At 46.0% G+C, this 18386-nt stretch overlaps 1 protein-coding gene across 7 annotated transcripts in view; it reads right to left on the bottom strand.

Moving 5' to 3' along the window:
- Positions 1-18386, bottom strand: part of MARCHF8 (membrane associated ring-CH-type finger 8) — a 127220-nt gene that overhangs the window by 4681 nt on the left and 104153 nt on the right. For 6 of the 7 annotated variants that reach the window (XM_047702381.1, XM_047702378.1, XM_047702382.1 and 3 more), the window contains 4 exons: positions 18195-18245; positions 4365-4447; positions 3282-4121; positions 1672-1852 (listed from right to left, as the gene is read on the bottom strand). In XM_047702381.1, the coding sequence (XP_047558337.1) occupies positions 1672-1852; positions 3282-4121; positions 4365-4447; positions 18195-18245 (1155 nt within the window). The remainder of the gene's footprint in view (positions 1-1671; positions 1853-3281; positions 4122-4364; positions 4448-18194; positions 18246-18386) is intronic. The other variant, XM_047702385.1, reaches the window with a different exon arrangement.

Below are 18386 nucleotides of genomic sequence, written 5' to 3'. Positions count from 1 at the left end.
CCTCCTGTCTCCTTATTCTTGCAGGCAGACAGCCCATGGCTAGCTGAAGGCCTCTATGGTTTCAGTCCTGATGAAAACAGCATGTTGGCCCCCGACCCAGGTGGCACACACGAGACCTCCCTGCCTCGCTGACTGGCATGGGCAAGGGGAGGAGGGCTGATGACACCACAACACACTAGCAGATGGGTCACGCTACATCGTGAAGGTGATGGCGGGAGACGCTCACTCTTTGGTCCTTTGCTACTTTGGCAACAACAGCTTGAAACCGATGCTAAGAGTTCCTGGTATAAGCAGGCTCTGCAAGTCCCATCTCCTCTAGGAGCTCATTAACTTACTCCAAAGAGCCAGATTTTCTTTTTCATTTACTGCTTTCCAAATCAGAAGAAAACACATAAGGGTAGAGAAAAAGAACAAAGTGTGAACACTCTGCATATCCTTGGCCAGCCCTAGTCATTGTGTCTTTCCAGAGAGATCTCTGCAGGACAAGCTGAGAACAGAGCCTCGTAGATTATCTACATTGGTCAAATTGCTATAAGCCTGACTTGAGAGGCCAGCGCAGAGCAGGTACCCAATAAATCCATGGGGCAAAACATTCTTCAAGTAGTTTACATCTGCCTTCTCCAACAGCGTGAATGCTTTCTGCTATGGTTTTATATAGTATCTTCTTTTGGCTTTCCTCCTAAAATCCCCCCTGCTCCCTGATCTCTTACTATTTCCTAAGACACCCTCAGTCCAAGCCTTCCACACTGCCCTGCAATGCTCACACACACTGTTTTGGTGTATGCTTCTCTATACAACTGGACCTCTCTAAACTCCTTTCACTTAACTCCAAATCCTACTACTGATCCTTCAGAAACGGCTTTAACACCCAAACATTCTGTGATACAACCACCATTCTACCTCCTCAAGGCTCCAGCCCATAGCCCATACTTCCTCCTTTGAATATCTGTCGTGCTCTGCCACCACTTAATCTAGCCTTCACTTGGCAATGTCATGTGTTGTGATTTGATTGTGTGATTGTCCTTGAATACACATACCAAAATTGTGAGATAAGAACAAGTCTTACTCTTCCAAATAAAACCTCATGTGCTGGGCATATAAACAAACACATTAAACCATTTACACAGGAGGCACAAACCAAAAGAGGCTCCCTGCAGAGGGAGCCGTGACATGGGGCGTGAAGAGAGCCGCGTTTCCCATAAGGCCTACGGTTCCTCTTTTCCCACCCACCCTCCCCTTACCGACTGTCAAATACTTATCAGAGGTACCGAACAAGTAACTATGTGCTTTGCGCAGGAGAGAAATACTAATGTCTAATAATAAACAGTCCTAATCAGAGACAAGACACGAACAGTTAATACATATAAAATTAAATGCTAAGATGTCACAAAACAGTCTGTGATCAATGGCCAAACAACTGACACAGACAAGAAAGCAGTCTTAGTTTGATGGAAAAACACCTAAGGACCAAAGGGTTAGAAAGAGCTTCTTCCCAAGAGGAAGGAGAGGGAAAGAAGACCTGGAAAGGATGACACCCGTAGCAGGAATGCACGCGCCAGCACCCACTTCCGACAGAGGAGTGCAAGGCTTCGCCTGTTCCGAGGTGCTGACTCGGCCCGGGCCCTCATTTCAGTGAGGCAAGGGCGCCTCCAAAGGTGTCCTACCACGTACCTTCCTCAGAGGCTTCAGCTTGACCTCCATGATGAACTCGTACTTGCAGAGCTCACAGCAGCGCGTGTCCGAGCTCTTGATCCACTGCTGCAGGCACGTCTGATGCACGAAGTGCAGGCTCCCCGTGCAGCGGCAGGGGGTGATCAGGGGGCTCTCGTCGTCCCCCTCACAGTGGCAGATCCTGCGGGGAGAGGAGAGCCAGGCGTTACCAGGAGACCAGCGTGCCAGAGAAGAGGACACTCCAGGGGAGGGCTGGTCCCCCAGTGAAAACTTTCAACAACAAACATCACAGAAAGGACCACAGGCACAAAACACACAAACACGGATGTGGACAGTGACTACAAACTAGAAACTTCTAGCTTACCGTACCAATATGGAAAGTCTGGATGGCATTTGGCATCAGAGAGGAAAAAACAATATAAAAAATGACAAAGCAGTCATTTTTGGTAAGATTTAAGAACTTCACCGAAAGCCAAATTTAAGGCAACACGGAACCATCCTTCACAACATGTTAAAATTAGAAGAAAAATTTCCGTATAAAATGGAACCAGCACTCTACTTTCCAAAAATACCAATGACTTAAAAAGATGATGAATTTGGTTTTTGGCAGTAATCACAGACTTCACCTTCACATACCACACTACACGTCTCCGGCCTCCCGCAGACAGTACACAGAGAAAACAAAGGACCTCTCCTGGACCTATAAACCCCATTAGAAGGTGGCATTTCTTTTTTGAGGACACAAGAATTTAAAACCATTTTTGAGGACGCGAGAATTTTAAATCATTCATGATTTCTAAGGGTGCATGCAAGAGGACATAGCCACTAACCTCAAGGAACTTAACAGACTTTTGAGACACAGAAGGGTCTGTTCCAGCTGCTGAAGAACAGGTAGGGATACCTGACCTGAGAGGAAGTGGGCCCCAGCCCTGGCCATGCTCGCAGCTCTCTGTTTCTGTGAGAGGAGTTTCTGATCCAACTGTTAGAAATGGTAACAGCTGGCCCGGAAGGGGCGCCCAGGGAAAGGTTGGAAGAGGGAAAAAGCGTGAGCGTGGTGACCAAAAGTGGATTCTTAAAGATTCTAGAGGCCAGACAAGGATGCTGCACACAGGAAGACAAAGGTGGGAAGTGGAGGCAGGACCCGGGCAGAGGTGGCCACATCCGAGTTAAAAAGAAGGAAGGAAGGTACTGCAGAAGGCCGGCCTCTTCCCATTCACGCTGTGTTGCAATTGGAACAAAGGGTAAAAATGAGGCTGGAAGGGGCAGCCAATGCTTAACAACTAGATCCTTGAGCTGGCAAACTGGAGATAACTATTTTCTCTCTTCCTTAAGCAAAGTCTACTTATTTTTGGTTGAGAAGAGTCAGCTTGGCCTTTAATATGTGTAGCTTCTTCCTCTTTTGTCATCTGTGAAACTATTTGGAACCCAGCTCATAAAAATTTGTCAAATGACACCAATACTCTACTCTTCTGGAGGAAGCTATCAACCCACAATCGTCTACCTACCGCCCATTACTTCATTTTCCTGAAACTTCACATATTAAAGCAAGATGAGGCCACCGAGGTATGGGGAGCAGAGCTGGCCAGAACGCTGGTTCTTGGCAAACCAACCTGCAGGCATCCCCTGACGTGGACACAGGAGAGATGGGGGGGCATTTTTCAGAGGGGGGAGAAGGACAATCCAGGTCACTGTCCTTCTCCACTGAGCAGAGGGGCGCCCGCAGGACCTTGCTCTTCCATTTTGCAGATGTGCTGTCCTCAAAGACATCGTCGTCTCCCATTTCATCGGAGTAGAAGCCTGTGCTCCCTGCCAGCCCACTAGAGGACTTGGTGGTGTGCAGGTGGGCGGCACGGCTCTCCAGCTCCTGGAACCTGTGCAGGCTGCTGGTGCTCGAGCCGTGTGAGAGTGAGAACAGGTACTGGAGCAGTCGCCGGCCCCGGGACACGGCATCGCCATCCGCTTTCTCTTCCAAAAGGGGGACGTGCATGCCCCCCTTGCCAGCTTCCGCCTCTGAGGCAGTTGACCGATGGGCAGAAAGGGAGGAAACACAAGAATGTTTGGAATTGCCAAGAGGTTTGTGATGCAGCGCTCTTTTTCCCTTCTGATGGAACCTGTTAACTCTCAGACCCGGATCTGGAGGGAGGATCAATTTCCCTTCGGAGCAAGTTCTTTCCACGTAGTCAAAACTTTCCACAGTATCCTGGGCCTTCTCACCCACATCGTTTAGGGATTTTGAGAACTTTAGTGTTCTTCTGGCTTTGGTATTGTCAGCAGGCTTCAAGGCCTGGGCCCAATCGGAACCACAGGAATTTCTCTTGGACAATGTGTCTTTACAGATAACTGTCACAGTGAGCCCTTGTGTCAGAGAACTCGGGCCTGGAGGAGCTTTCAAGACAACAGCAGACTGCACGGGACTGTGGTGACAACACTCAGAACACACTGCCCTGGAACTGCATGCAGAGAACAGTGGAATAAAAGCACAGAAAGTGAAAACAATCTTAAAGGAGAACAGACATCGAAGGGAAGAAATGAGACTCGGGTAACCTGGGGAGCAAACAGCACAGAACACTGAGCCAGCTGTTTACAGCAAAGGCATACTGACCGAGCAAATGGAAAATCGAGAACCTGCAGACACTAATGCTTATTTCCGGGATGTCACATGAACCACTCCAGCATGTGAAGCAGAGCGTTACCTGCAGATGTCCTGATTGGACGGCGTGACAGAAGAGCGAGGGAAGGCGGACACCGGAGCCGACGCCAGTGAAGAACCCCCAGCCTGCAACGACACACCCCCCGTCAATTTCAGAGGAAAGAGCAAAGGGGACGGTGAACACCACCTCCTTCTGGAGGGCAATGGACAGAGAATCTAAGAACACCTGCTATTTCCAACTGCTCGCTGAGTAATACATATTTAAGGTCCTGATGTGCGGAGGCGAGACAAATCAAACAGCACTCTTTTGTTCTGTGTGGGTTAGAGCGTAGCCAAGAACTATCTGAGACTCTAAAGCAGCAATACCAACCTCCTGCAGATTCAGTGATCCTTATTTACTGAGCATCTGAATTTAATTAGTTCATACATAGTCAAGATACCAAGTACTAGACGGGGGGGCGTATGCCTGGCTGGCTCAGTCGGTAGCGCATGCAACTCTTGATCTCAGGGTTGTATAAGTTCAAGCCCCACACCGGAAGCCTACAAGAAGGAAGGAAGGAGAAGGGAGGAAGGAAGAAAGAAGGAAACCAAGTACCAGATGGTATATGCAAATGCAAAAGAAATGTGAGGGGCCATCCCTGCCAGTGCTTACCTTCCCCACCTGGCTCTCTTTAACCTGGTTCCGGGGGGGAATCCTAATCAGGGTGGCTGGATGTGAGGGCTCTCTCCTACTCACCTCACACTGGGTCCAGGAAACCTTGCTACCCCACCAGATCTCTTTACACAAAAGGGAAACTAGTTGATCACAGGGCCATCAATCCGTAGCTCAACCTGGGGCCCAGGATGGGGGTGAGCACTGAAGGTTCCCCAGAGTTCTAATCATGGGATTTGGAATTAAGAAAAAGAACAAAGAAAATTGAAATTTGAAAGAATGTGTCCCAACCTAGAGCAAGGGCCCTGAGAGTTTATAAACAAGCCAAAATGAGAAAGGAGCTCTAGGAGGGTGAAGGAGCACCAAAGCGGAAAGAGAGAAACAGGAAGAGTGTACCTGAGCCTCCCTCTGCCGGCTCCTTGCTAAGCCTTCTCTAGACGCACATTCCTGAGTTCCCACGGCCCTGGGAGCACCATGTGCATTCACATAAATGCATTCCTCCCTCCTAACACAGGCAGCCTATCTGCCCCACACAACCTGAACAGCCACATGAAAGCCCACATTACCTCCCTACCTTGCCCACCCTACCTTCCCCACCCCTCCCCAAGTGGCCTTCGGCCCTGCTCCTTCATTCAAGGGAGCCCCACAATTCCCCCGCTGAGGAAAACCCCCCCAGTCTCGCTAAGCGCCATCTCCCAGGGCCACGTCCTCATCCTGGCACTGAAGCTACAGGACCCCTGCCATGGAGCAGCCACCAAGCCAGCAGCACCACTGTCCAGAAGCTCTCTCCATCTGCCCTCTCCAGTAAATGCGCCCACATGGGGAGAGAGCCAGGCCTGGCAGTCGGATTGAGGGCTTCAGTGGACCACTCTTCCTGCTCCCCAGAAGAAGAATTAAACATCACTTTAAATCCAGCTCAACCTGAAACTTGGTCCAAGAAGTTACATGATATCACACTGCATGTGTGTGCTAAAACCATGCAGTAGTACTCAACTAGCACAGCTGCTGAGTCACCAAAGAACCTACAAGTTCTAACTGGATGTGGAAAATATTCAGTGTCCTGGGAGGAGGCAGGTCTCAGATGGGAAGCCGAAATCAAAAGAAAATGGCTTCTCACTCAGGTCCTGAGTTCAAGTGACCCAGGTCAAAAAGGGAAGTCTGGGGTTGTGATAGCATCATCACATGCTCCAAAACAAGGGAGTGCTTGGAGGTAGGAGGGAAGAGCCTCAGGGCAGGAAAAAATCCTGCACTGAGGAAGCAGGGAGGTGGTCCATACCCACAGCGGGAGCTGGGATCACTTCCCCATGGATTCCAGGTCTCAGCCGGACCCCTGGGAACCCGCACAGTCACCTGTGTACTTGCAGCAAAGCATCATGCCTGTGAATTGGTGGCAGCAGTCCTAAGCCCATGATCTGCTTATTCAGGAAAAAGGAATAGTCTCAGCATCCTCTCTCTGTGTCCCTGTCCTCATTTCATCCTATCTAATCCCACAAAAATATCACGAGACACCTTCAACAGGTAATGTCCAAGCCTCAACTAGCCTCCCGGTTATAGAGAAAAATTTTCTCTTCTCATTAGATCATGAGGTTTCAAGGAAATTTTTAAAATCTACTTTCTGTTGTTTGATATAAACACAAACCAACAAGGGCACCTGGGTGTCTCAGTAAAGCATCTGCCTTCAGCTCAGGTCATGATCCCAGGGTCCTCGGATCAAATTCCACATGGGGCTCCATGCTTAGCAGGGAGTCTGCATCTCCTTCTACCCCTCCCCCCTGCTCATCTCTCTCTCTCTCTCTCCCCCCAATTATCTCAATAAATGAAATCTTTATAAAAAAATAAATGCAGACACACAAACCAACAAATTTCTTATCCTGGCGGACCCCTTCTCCAATAAGAATGAGAAAACAAGCAAGATTTGTGGGGCCATCGCAGATCTCATAAGAGGCTCCTGCTGTTTCCAGTTAAAGAGGAGCCCATGTTGAAGTTCGGGACCAGTCTACATGTCAAATCATTACCAAGCACAGCATGAACAATTTTAAAGAGCTAAACTTGCTGCTGGTATCAAGTTGAATAAAATCTATCAACCTACCGATGAGGATTTAAAAAGACTGGATTGATCGTTAACAGCAAGAAAAAAATGTAGCCTAGAAATACAGTTCAAATACAGTGCCAGGGTCCAACTGGGGCGGTCAAGATAGGTCAGGGGCCACCAGTCCCCTCTCAGAGGCCTGGAGCACTAAACAGCTCTCCCACTCATCCTGAGGAGAGCAGCCGGGTGGCATGTGGGGGGCTATGAGTCAGCAGTAGTTGCTTTAAGCAGTCTGCCTTAAGGGAAAAGGAGAGAACCCTCTCTCTTCTACAAGATCAGACCACACAGGAATGTTGCTGATAAAAGTGTAAATGTTCATAATGAGAACATTCCCATGTGTCGAAAAAACTAAAGCCCTGTGTTCCCAAAGCTTTTTGTTGGTTCTCAAACAAGAGATTTTCTGGTCCTGTAAAGGAATGTAAAGCAATCTCAGTACAAAAAAATTTTCGTAAAAAATCCCCTCTTCTTAAGATGTCGTAATCAATTATGCAAACAAATGTCTGGATTGCATCTAGGCCTAAACCCAGTTGATTGTATTTCTTAGGAATGACAATTTTAGACAATCATCAGTAATCAAGTCACTTGAGGGTCCTCCTTCCTATCAGACTTGTTGTTTTAAATTATTTTATCAATGCTGCCAAAACAACCAAAGGAAAACTTCCTATATAGCTTTAGTAGAAGCTGGCATTTCCTTTTGCAAGAGCTTGCTGCCACAGAAAGGGCTATCATGACAGACTCATGAAGTAATTTCTCCGTTCATGCCGGGAACTTAACAATTTCACATCAGAGGGACTTTCTCACTGTAGGACACCAGCCGGACCTTCCCCAGCTCTCTTCTTGCTTCATGTCCTTTCCCTGCTCTTTCCAGTAGGTTACTTCCCAAGTTCCCTCTCTCTACCAACCGTTCCCTCCTTCTCTGCTGTAAACCCTCAGTGGGTCTTCTTTTCCTTTACTGACAAAGCTACTTTTAAACATCTGGGGCTCAGGCCCCCAACAAAAGTGAATTCACCCATCTGATTTATATTAACAGGTATAGGGGCCACAAGAAATGGTCTGGTTGGGTTCATTTGCTTTTAAGCCAGGAGCAGTTTGAAGAACGACTGGATAAGGAGGGTAAGAGATAAGTGGGGCTCCTGTTTACAAGTGACCTCAAACTCAACAGAAAAAATGGGAAAAGGATTTCCCAATTTAGATGGCTCTCCAAACATAAGCTGCTTAGCCTCTCTTACAATGAGAACTACAAAAATTAAAACTATAATGAGAGGGCGCCTGGGTGGCTCAGTGGGTTAAGCCGCTGCCTTCGGCTCAGGTCATGATCCCGGGGTGTTGGGATCGAGTCCCGCATCGGGCTCTCTGCTCAGCGGGGAGCCTGCTTCCCTTCCCCTCTCTCTGCCTGCCTCTCTGTCTACTTGTGATCTCTCTCTCTGTCAAATAAATAAATAAAATCTTTAAAAAAAAAAAAAAACTATAATGAGATATGCCATCAGCAACAACAACAAAAAAGCCTGTTTTTTTCTTTTTATATCACCTGATACCTGTGTTGGCAAATATGTGGGAAAACATCCATGCTTCTACACTACTGGTGTGAAAGCAAATTGCTAAATTCCATAAGATGGCAATCTGGCAATTACTAAATTACAAATGCACATTCACTTTGTCCTGGCAATTCTTCTTTCAGAATTCATCCTCACACATATGCACAAACAGGTTTGCTCAGCAAGCACTGTTTGGGGGAGCAATCGCCTGGCATAACCCCAGTGCCTGTGGGCCCAGAGCTGACTGAGTCAATACACTGAGAGAAAGGAACACGAGGTGGTCATACAGCGAAGTAGAAAGGACTGTTCTACCCAGTGCTGGGAACACAGAGGGACAGGCAGAGGGGACAGCCATGCCCTGGGTGCTGGCCCATGCAGACTACTCATCAACAGAAGGGTGCACACTGCAAGGCTCCTAATAGTGGTTTCCTCTGAAACGTGGAAGGATACCAGGGCCCCTGGGCATGAGGAACAAGGACTTCAGTGGAGATCCTTCCCAACCATTACACCCTTTTTACCATGAACACATATTTCCTAACCACAAATTCATTTTTTAAATAACATGTGATCAAAATGTTTAAGAAGTAAAATAAAACTAAAGAAGCACAGCCAACTGTACTGATTTTCCAACTCTGGAAAAGCCAGTGAACAAACTGAGTTAGTGAGTCATGAGCTACATTTTTTTAAAAATGAAATAAAATAGAAGATGTCAGAATGCATCTGACATCCTAAGGATTAAGTCTTCTGGAGGAATTTTTTTTCTTTCAGTTGTGTTTGTGAGTAAACGGAGTTTCAATGTAAAAACTGTTTTGTACCAACAATCATGGTAAAATAATTTGGAAGTCACTACACCACTCTATTTCTACAAATACAAAACACCAAAAGAAGAAGAAGAAGATGGCACAGTCCAGAGAGCAGGCGGCACTGCCTGCACAGAGGTTTCAGAGGTGGGAGCTCTGGCTGTGCCCGAGAAGGCAGGCCTTTCCTCCACACGGACAGCATTTCCACCCAGATGACTAAGTGCCACCCACTTAGTGGCTTAAAACCACACCAACATTGAATCAGACACATAGTGTGATGGGGCCCTCTGCTCAGGGTCTCCCTCCTTTCTGGAGGCTCTGGGGAAGAACACACTTCCACGTTCATTCAGCTCAGAGGCAGGATGTGGTTCCCTGCAGGATGTCAGTCAGGAGCCACCTGCCTTCCCCACTGATCCCTCCCCATTCTCAGGTCCACTCTTACTTCCTGCCTCTCATGTCCTCTTCTAACACCAGCCAGAGAAAGTGTTCTGCTTTTAAGAGCTCAGGGATTCCCTTCGTTACAACACAATATCCTGGGAATGACGCCTCGTCACATACAGGCGTCACATAGGCACAGGGTCTGGGTGTCGGGGTGGGGCATTTTAGAAGCAGTGCTTACCAGGCTACCTGACACTTACTCACAGCTCAGTACTTACTAAATGCTACTGCCATCCTCGCTCCCTCCCAAACTGGGAGATAATCATCTGCTCCCTTACTGCCAGCTCAGCAGGCCTGCCTTCATATAAATAGAGCCAAATAAAGTCTAACTTGGTGTTTAGACACTGCAACACAGACTGTGACTGCATTTCAGCAAACTTTCCGCTTAGTACAGAAGTTGTTCTGTGAAAACAAATGCTTCCTTATAAACAGAGACCCTGGTTTCTATAAATACCCAGTTGTATTCAACTTTGATAATGAGCTACAATTGAAGGGAAGGCCAGTTCTATGGCTGCTCTGATAAACACATGTTGACTCTTGATGAAGGGCTGTGCCAAGAACAAGCTTTCACAATGGCAGTTAATTAAAACTGACCATTAAGAAAGTAAATATAGAATATATACAATATAGGATTCATGGAGGAGAGTGTACAATAAAACTACTGAATCCTCAAATGATTTCCATTATAAATGACTCTCCTTATTGCCCAGCAAGTAGTGCTAACACTGAACTCTGTTCAATGGTGGCCTTTTAGAGACAGAATCACAGGAATAATAATACATCCCCAGCATAACGAAGGCCACATATCACAGCACTGTTAAAGGCAAAGCAACAACTGAAGGGACTTTCTCATGGCTCATCTTCCAAAGTAGGCTTTTAGTTATTGCTGGGAGCATTACAAATATAACTGGTTTTCAATAAATTACATTGAAGGCAATGATTTCTGAGCAAAGATAGCTTCACATTCCCAGAAAATACAAGTGTAACCATAAAAAGATCCAAAATCATGGTGTTGGGTCACTCAGTACTGCACGCCCCCTCGCTCTTCCTAGGGATGGATGCTCCATACCCCATCCAGTAGGACCAGCCTCTCCTCAGATTTCTCTTCAAAAGGGGCTTTTCACTGTCTTTGTAACCCCGTTCTTTTCTTTCACAGCACTTATGAAGGTTTATCAAAAGATCTTTCTGGAATAATATGCTAACTCAGAAGTCATGGCTTAGCCTAGCATAGTGCCTGGCACACAGTAGGTGTTCAAGAACAATTCTGAATGAATAAAACAAGTACACTCTGAAGTGACTGCCTGTTCACAGGTGTAAAACAGGTTCTCAAACATGTGGGTCTCATGAGGGACCCCTTTATGCTATCAAAAAACACTGAGTCCCCCAAATAGCTTGTGTTTATGAGGGTTACATTAATCAATCTTTACTGTATTAGAAAACATTAAAACAAAAGGGGCTCCTGGTGCTAAGTCAGTAAGTGTCCAACTCTTGATTTCAGCTCAGGTCATGACCTTAGGGTCATGAGACTGAGCCCCAAGTGTGGCTCCTCCCTGGGCATGGAGCCTGCTTAAGAGTCACTCTTTCCTCTCCTTCTGCCCCTCCCCCTCCTCTCTCTTTCTAAAAAGAAAAGAGAACTTTAAAATGCAAGGCCACCAGCACACGTCCCACTAGTGCCAGAGAGAAGATGCCATCTCACAGGCTACACAGTCCCGGGCAGCTCCTCTGTACACTCATGAGAGACTAAGAGTGAGAAAGGGAATTAAATAATATGCAGTTATGACACTGGTTTTAACCTTGCCCCTTCTCCCTGAGAAGACTCAGAACCAAGTTTTGAAAACCGCTCATCTAAAGCTTTAGCCAAAAATGAAATCACAAGCAGTCAGAAGAAAAAAAAATACATGAAAATACGGTCAATCTCTACAAAAGGTGAGCCACACAGCAAAACAGTGCCCGTGGCACTCGGTAAGCATCCCAAGTGAGACCACACCATGCTGGTGAGGCCACTCAGCTCCTCCACGTCACTTTCCTGTTCCTGCCGCAGGAAAGTACGTATCTCATCCTTAGGACTGATGTTTTCTTCAATACGAATTAAGAAAGGTATAGTTTGGCTTATACTTAATCTGTAAGTCTGAGCAACCTAAGTCTGTCACTCATCAGCTTTGTCTTTAGAAACACAGAGAAGCAGACACTGGTCTTGACAAAAATACCACAGCCCATGACCTCATTCCTAAGGCTGCACTTACGTCTACACATGACATTCTACTATAACTCATTCCTATCTAACAGCAGTGATAACAAGAAAATATTCAAGAGATCTGGGAAAGCCAATGCTTAAATTCACTCAGATGTGCTTGCCAAACAATAGAACAGCAGTAATTTTAGGTGCTCTTTCAACAGGTCTGGTTGGACTCGTCCCCAGGAATATCTGATTAACCAGAGACACTTAAGGCTCATGGTATCTGAATAAAATTATGCAGGAGCTCTAAAATATTCTACTAGGTACCAGCCTATAGCAAATGTCAGAGCCTAGGAGGACTAACTGCCTGAGTGCAGAAAGGACAGGACCCATGCTCCAGTTTTCATGATGTATGTCTAGTTCACCTCACCACTACCATTTCCTTTTATGTGCTACCAACCATGAATTTGCTCGAAAAAATGGTGTCACCTGGACCAAGTCCAATTTTCAGGGTCAAATGAGAATGCTTCTCTCATGATAAACTAATGCCATGTCTATGTGCTACGAGAGGTCTGAGGAGAGTCTCTAGAAAGTCCAGGCCCTACAATGATCCAGGCCTAAGCAAATTCCTGGTACCTGAAAGAATTCCAGTGGGACTGAGTGAGTTCAAGCATCTTCAGGGAATTCCAACCTTCCTCTGAAGAATTTTAAGCCGAAGTACGGTTGTCCTCATTGGAATGCCCCCAGCCAACAGGGTCAGCAGGCACCGTGCAACTGGGCAGTTAGGATAGTCTTCACTCCCCGTACAGCTGCCTTTCATTTCTACCTATCGTTTTGGATTTCTCAAGGAGGTGACAACCAGTTTTCTACAGTTTAATCCCATCCTGGCTGGCTCCTTTTCACATTTTACGGTTTTACTTACGGTTTTACGTCCTGCTTTAAGGAGCCCCTCCTCAGCCACACCTTTCCCAAGCAGCCCTTCTAAACTCCGTTCCTTGTCTTTCCCTACCTCAACCCCTGTCTTTTACCTTCATAATAATTCTCTCTAGCTTTCTGCATTTTCTGGAGGTCTGCTTACTCATCTCCTCTGTCTGGTTCAGCGTTTGGAGCACGATGGTTGGCATAGAGTTAAGTGTGAGACCAAATCTGACCTCGCATAATCCTCAGACATGCTGCACTGGGCCCCCTCGTCTCGTCTATGTTACAGATGATGATACCTCACGCTGGGGCGATGAGAGAGGCTTTAGGTGAGAGGCAACTGTGGTATGTTCCCCTGGATAGGGAAGCATATCACCTCAATCTGATGTGGCAGGCCTGCCACAAGCGGTCATCTGAGGCCACCCTGAGGCTCTGCTCAGTACCTCACTGCATTTCCTCCACCAGCTCAAGCTCCAAATGACCCTGGGAGTGATGGCCACCTGAAGCCGCACACCACACTCCTGCAGAAGAGAGACCCCACTGAGCCCTCTCCTCTCTCCACCACATAGCCTCCCAAATCCCCTTGTCTGTCAGTGCTAGTTCACAAAGGGCAGAATCAGGAGCAGTGGTGGGTGATAGGGCAGGAGTTTAGGTGACATACTGAAGAACACATTTTTTAATATCTTTGTTTTAATTTCACATCAGAAAACTAGCAAATCAAAAATGTGGTTTCAGATACCACAGAGGGATACAAAATTCTCACAGCAAACAAGTTTAATGAGAGTAAGTCAGTTGAAAGAAAACGATGAAGCAAACACAGCAGCACAGGTAGTGCGTGGGGTAAGGGTGGGGTGTAGACGGCTCCTGCCTGGGGAAGACTGCTGGCCCACATGATCAAGGACCTGTCGGCAAGGCAAAGGTCAAGGACAGGCTGCATGGAGAGCTGCATTCAAGTGCCCCCCTTCCACAAGCATGCCTCCAGTGGGACTCATCACACCTCAACTTCTCTAGGCACTGAGTCAACAGAACAGATCTTTTCCCAGGGGGCAATTCTGCTGCTTCTTCAAAAAAAAATAAATAAATAGGGGCGCCTGAGTGGCTCAGTGGGTTAAAGCCTCTACCTTCAGCTCAGGTCATGATCCCAGGGTCCTGGAATCGAGCCCCACATCAGGCTCTCAGCTCAGCTGTGAGCCTGCTTCCCCCCACCCCCGCCACCTGCCTCTCTGCTTACTTCTGATCTCTGTCAAATAAATAAAAAATCTTTTAAAATAAATAAATAAATAAATAAATAAATAAAGGATTGGCTGCATGTTGCTATCATACACCATCATTATAAACTACAGTAAGTGATTTAAATGAATGAGTTTGTATGTGGCTGGGACCAGATCACCTCAGATCTGGCACATGAAGGTAGAGAGTTTGAATCTTATTCTAAATGCAGTAAGAACCCACTGAAGGCTTATATGAGAACCAGTGGGATTCCGTTTACCTGGTTGCTGGGGTGGAGCTGATTTGGAAGGTTGCAAGAATGTAGGCAGATTCTTAGAAAGCTACTGCAGTAGTCCAGGGGACTTGGGCCTGGGATGTGGCTGTGACGATGGACAGAGCAGGGGGCTAGACGTCAAGGGTCTAGCACAGCGCTATGCACACATTCATCCAACAAACATGTACTGAGCTGCTCCCAGGCTACTGTCTATCCTTGGCTCTGAAGATTTATGGGTAAACAAAACACAACCTTAGCCTCATGGAACTTACTTGTGGGGCGAAGGGGCAACAGAAAAAAAAATCAATAAAAACTCAGGGAGTGATAGGTGTTCTCTTGAAAATAAAATAGGAAAAGGTACCTAGGGGACCACTTAAGTGATTAGGATGGGCCACTAGGAGGAGGTGACCAATTTCATGAAAACTTGCACTTGTAACAGAGCCTCAATAAATGATACCCACTTAACATCATTACCATTAATATAAAACAAAGTACTCGGTGTAGACTTTGCAATCAAAACTGCTTGAAAGTCCCAATATTCTTCCTTAAATTAATTAGTTCTCTAAGAGGATCACACCTGGATGCCCATTTTAAAGCCAGAGGAGCCATCTAGCAGCCTATCACACAGCCCATCTAATCTGCCTGTTTCCTTCTTTGAAAGGGGCACATGGTTTCTGAGGCTTTAGCAAAACATGGGGAGCCTCCAACAAACACTGAATGAGACATCCCATCACTCTGTAACAAGATCTAGCTGGAACACTAGGAGACAGACGGAAGGTTTATTTTCACCTGTGCTCAACCTCTAACTTCATGTACCTTCAGTTACCAGTAAGCAGTACACCACGGGAGCATCACGCACACTGCAGGTGACTGACTTACCCGGACACCAGCCAGCACTGAACTCGGCCGGAGGCTGAGTCAGCGAGAAACAATGGAGATTTCAGGTTGCATAAACCATGTCTGTGTTCTAAACTTTTTTTCTATCTTCTATCTCAAGGGTATGGGGCATCGCCCTAAGTAAGTCTGCTATATTGAAAATAGAGTTTTATGTGCCATGGCCTAAAGTGGCCTCAGACAACAGGCTCATTTTATAGATATTGCGAGAAAGAACTACATTCTCAGAATCAAAGTTCTCTTTCATAGCAGTCCTGCCCACCTCCCAGCCCCATGTAACTGGTTCGTGTCTAAGGACTCCACATTATACAACTTTCTTATTTCAGAGGGGTACATTTTGCAACAAATTTTCATGCTGATAGTTTACTGGGAAGTAATGTGTGCACAACACACCACTCCTGAGACTTCCCCCTGACCCCAGTTCAGTGTGCAGGAACTCCTGCTTTGAAAATGGAAGAGGCCCACATTTTCTTGGCCCTACTCTGTGGCAGAAAGCTGTGAGGCTTTCACAGTTACCCCGTTTCTAAAACAAAGTGTGGAGCTAAAATTGCTTTTTAAGAAAACCCCAATCCTGCCCATAGGAAAGCGCTACGTCAGTGCCCACATTTGTCTCCCTCATCATTTTATGCCTGTACCCAGCTTAGTGCCTGGCACAAAGAACACATAATAAAAATGTATGCAAGAAGGAAGAAAGAAAAGGCCGGAGTTTTTATTAGTCTTAATTTCCACCCCAGTTGATATTTATTTTAAAGTATGTAGTCCTGCCTTTGATCAGTAATAAAATAGTAACAGCTATCATCAAGGACCAGCATGCCCCAATCCACCTAAGATCACCAGGGTTCAACAAAGGTTGACTACAGTAAGTTCACTGGTTCACTGCAATGAGGGAGCTGCCCTAGGGTTCCTTGCAAACATTATCCCCAAGACTCACAGCAACACTGAAGGTTGTATTATTCCCTGATTTTACTCATCAGGAAATTAAAATTCGAGGAAATATCTTTCCTCACAGTCTCATGGCTAGTAAATTCCTGTCCATCAAACTCACAGAGTTTGAAAACTATCACAGAGCAACTCAGAGTATCACAACCCAGTCTGCACCAAGCTCATAAGATGTCCCTATAGACCATGTAAGCCAGTGGTTTACAATGTTTTGTTTTGTTTTGTTTTTAACTGCAAGAGTAAACTTTCCTCCAAATAAAATCTTACTAAAACCATAAATAGACATATATTTGAGGCACAGAATGTTGCCGTCCTTCAGAAGTGCCCTAGCCATTGGGGCAAGGCAATGAGTGCTAATATATACTTTTAAAATGTTTAATTCAACGTAACCAGACAGGCCATCTGATCTACATCTTCTCACTCTTCTCAATTCCTAAATGTTGGACAGCTCCTTCAAAGGGGCTAGGACAAAACTGGGCATTTAACGCAGACAGCAAAGACCTACCACTGCACAGTTCCATTAACTCCCATGGTCCCAGGTGAACAGCAAAGAAAAGAAATGGAGGTTGGAAGAAGAGGGATTATTTGTTGAAAGGTATTTGAGATGGCCAAGGCCTATGCCTTAAAAGACTGTTCTGGGGGTGGTGGGAGGAGGAGAGGTCAAGTCAGGAATGCACCAAGGAGCACTCTAAAAGGCCTTTGGTGTCATACTGAGCACTATGGACTTTTCTTTTTACACAAAACTAAGTGGATGGATGATATGGTGAGATCTGAAATATGCCTAAGAAGAGAATGATCATCTCAAAGGATTTGCTAGATTCTACTTCTCAGTTAAAAAAAAAAATAGGGTGCTACAAATGAAAGTATCTGTATAGTTTTTAAATTAAAATGGCATATAACATGGCTATTTATTTCTGAGTACTCAGGAGGTCCGAGACAGCAGGTCAGGTTTCATCACACTGTTCAGACCTTCCTGTCAGGATCTGTGTCGGTGTCTGGCCAACGACACAAACATGAGGAGAAGGCCCATCTCTGCAAGGAACCTACACAGACACACTGCATAGATGACATCGGCCAGAGCCTGTGTCTGGGCTGGGAACTGAGCAGTGCCTACAAGTAAGTTTTCCTGCTGGCTCCTGGGTCACCCATAGCAGCTAATATGCTCCTGACAGGCTAGTCGAGTGACTACACCACGGGTGTGTCAGGTGCTTTCGGATGGCCAATTTTCCTAGCCACTTCAGCGACAGGCAGCTCTGTGATCCAGTTCTGGCCAGTGAAATGTAAGCAGAAGTCAGGCAGCTGGGTGGGGGTTTTGGAAAGCTTCTGGCCTTCCTGCTGAAAACGGTTGCTCTCAGCTGACAAACCCCTCCATCATTCATCATTCTTCTTAGTCCTGCCAAGGCTACGGCCATGATACCTGGAGGTCCAACTCCCATCTTGAGAAAATGAGGTATTAAAGCAGGAGGATGACAATGTGCTAAGGAAACTGGCACAGAGAGGACAGAAAGTGCCCGGGTCCCTGACAATACCTGGGAGCAACTGCATCAGCTTTGACCCACCTACCTCCAAACACACTTCATCATCAGGACCACATAAACCCATAATTACTGAGGGCACCAGAGTTGGCTTTTTGTTACTGTCAGTCAAATGCACTCCTGAGGGGACAGATTCTCTGGTGACTCTCTGAGATCTTTTTTAACCTGAGAGTAAATGACTTCCACTGGAAGAAATACAGGGTTTTCTCCTATTAGTCACTAATTTCAACACACATTTGGAACTGCCTCGCTAGAAAAAAGTAACAGCCATATACCTCACTGTATGGTCCTAAAGAAGATTAAAGAAATGTGTCAATAACTTTGCACACTGAAAAGTAAAGAGTGCAAACACCTGCAAGATAGAAGAGACCAAACCCCAAACTACAAAAATAACATATTTCATTGGCACTCTACCTTAGAAATGTTACTTGAATGACTCATGGAATGTCCCAAAGTCTTCTCATTCTGCAAGAAAATGAGACAGGTGCTAAGCATCAAGAAAATGAAACAGGTAATTAAAATGTGCAGAGAATAAGTAATTTACTCCTAACATTCCTCCTGACAATCATTTCCTCAACTAAATGAGCTAAGCACAAACTATTATGT

This window comes from Lutra lutra, chromosome 14, assembly GCF_902655055.1.
Source record: "Lutra lutra chromosome 14, mLutLut1.2, whole genome shotgun sequence".
Taxonomy (NCBI): Eukaryota; Metazoa; Chordata; class Mammalia; order Carnivora; family Mustelidae; genus Lutra; species Lutra lutra.
Note: the sequence above shows the minus strand (reverse complement) of the source record. Positions and strands in the feature narration are given on the sequence as shown.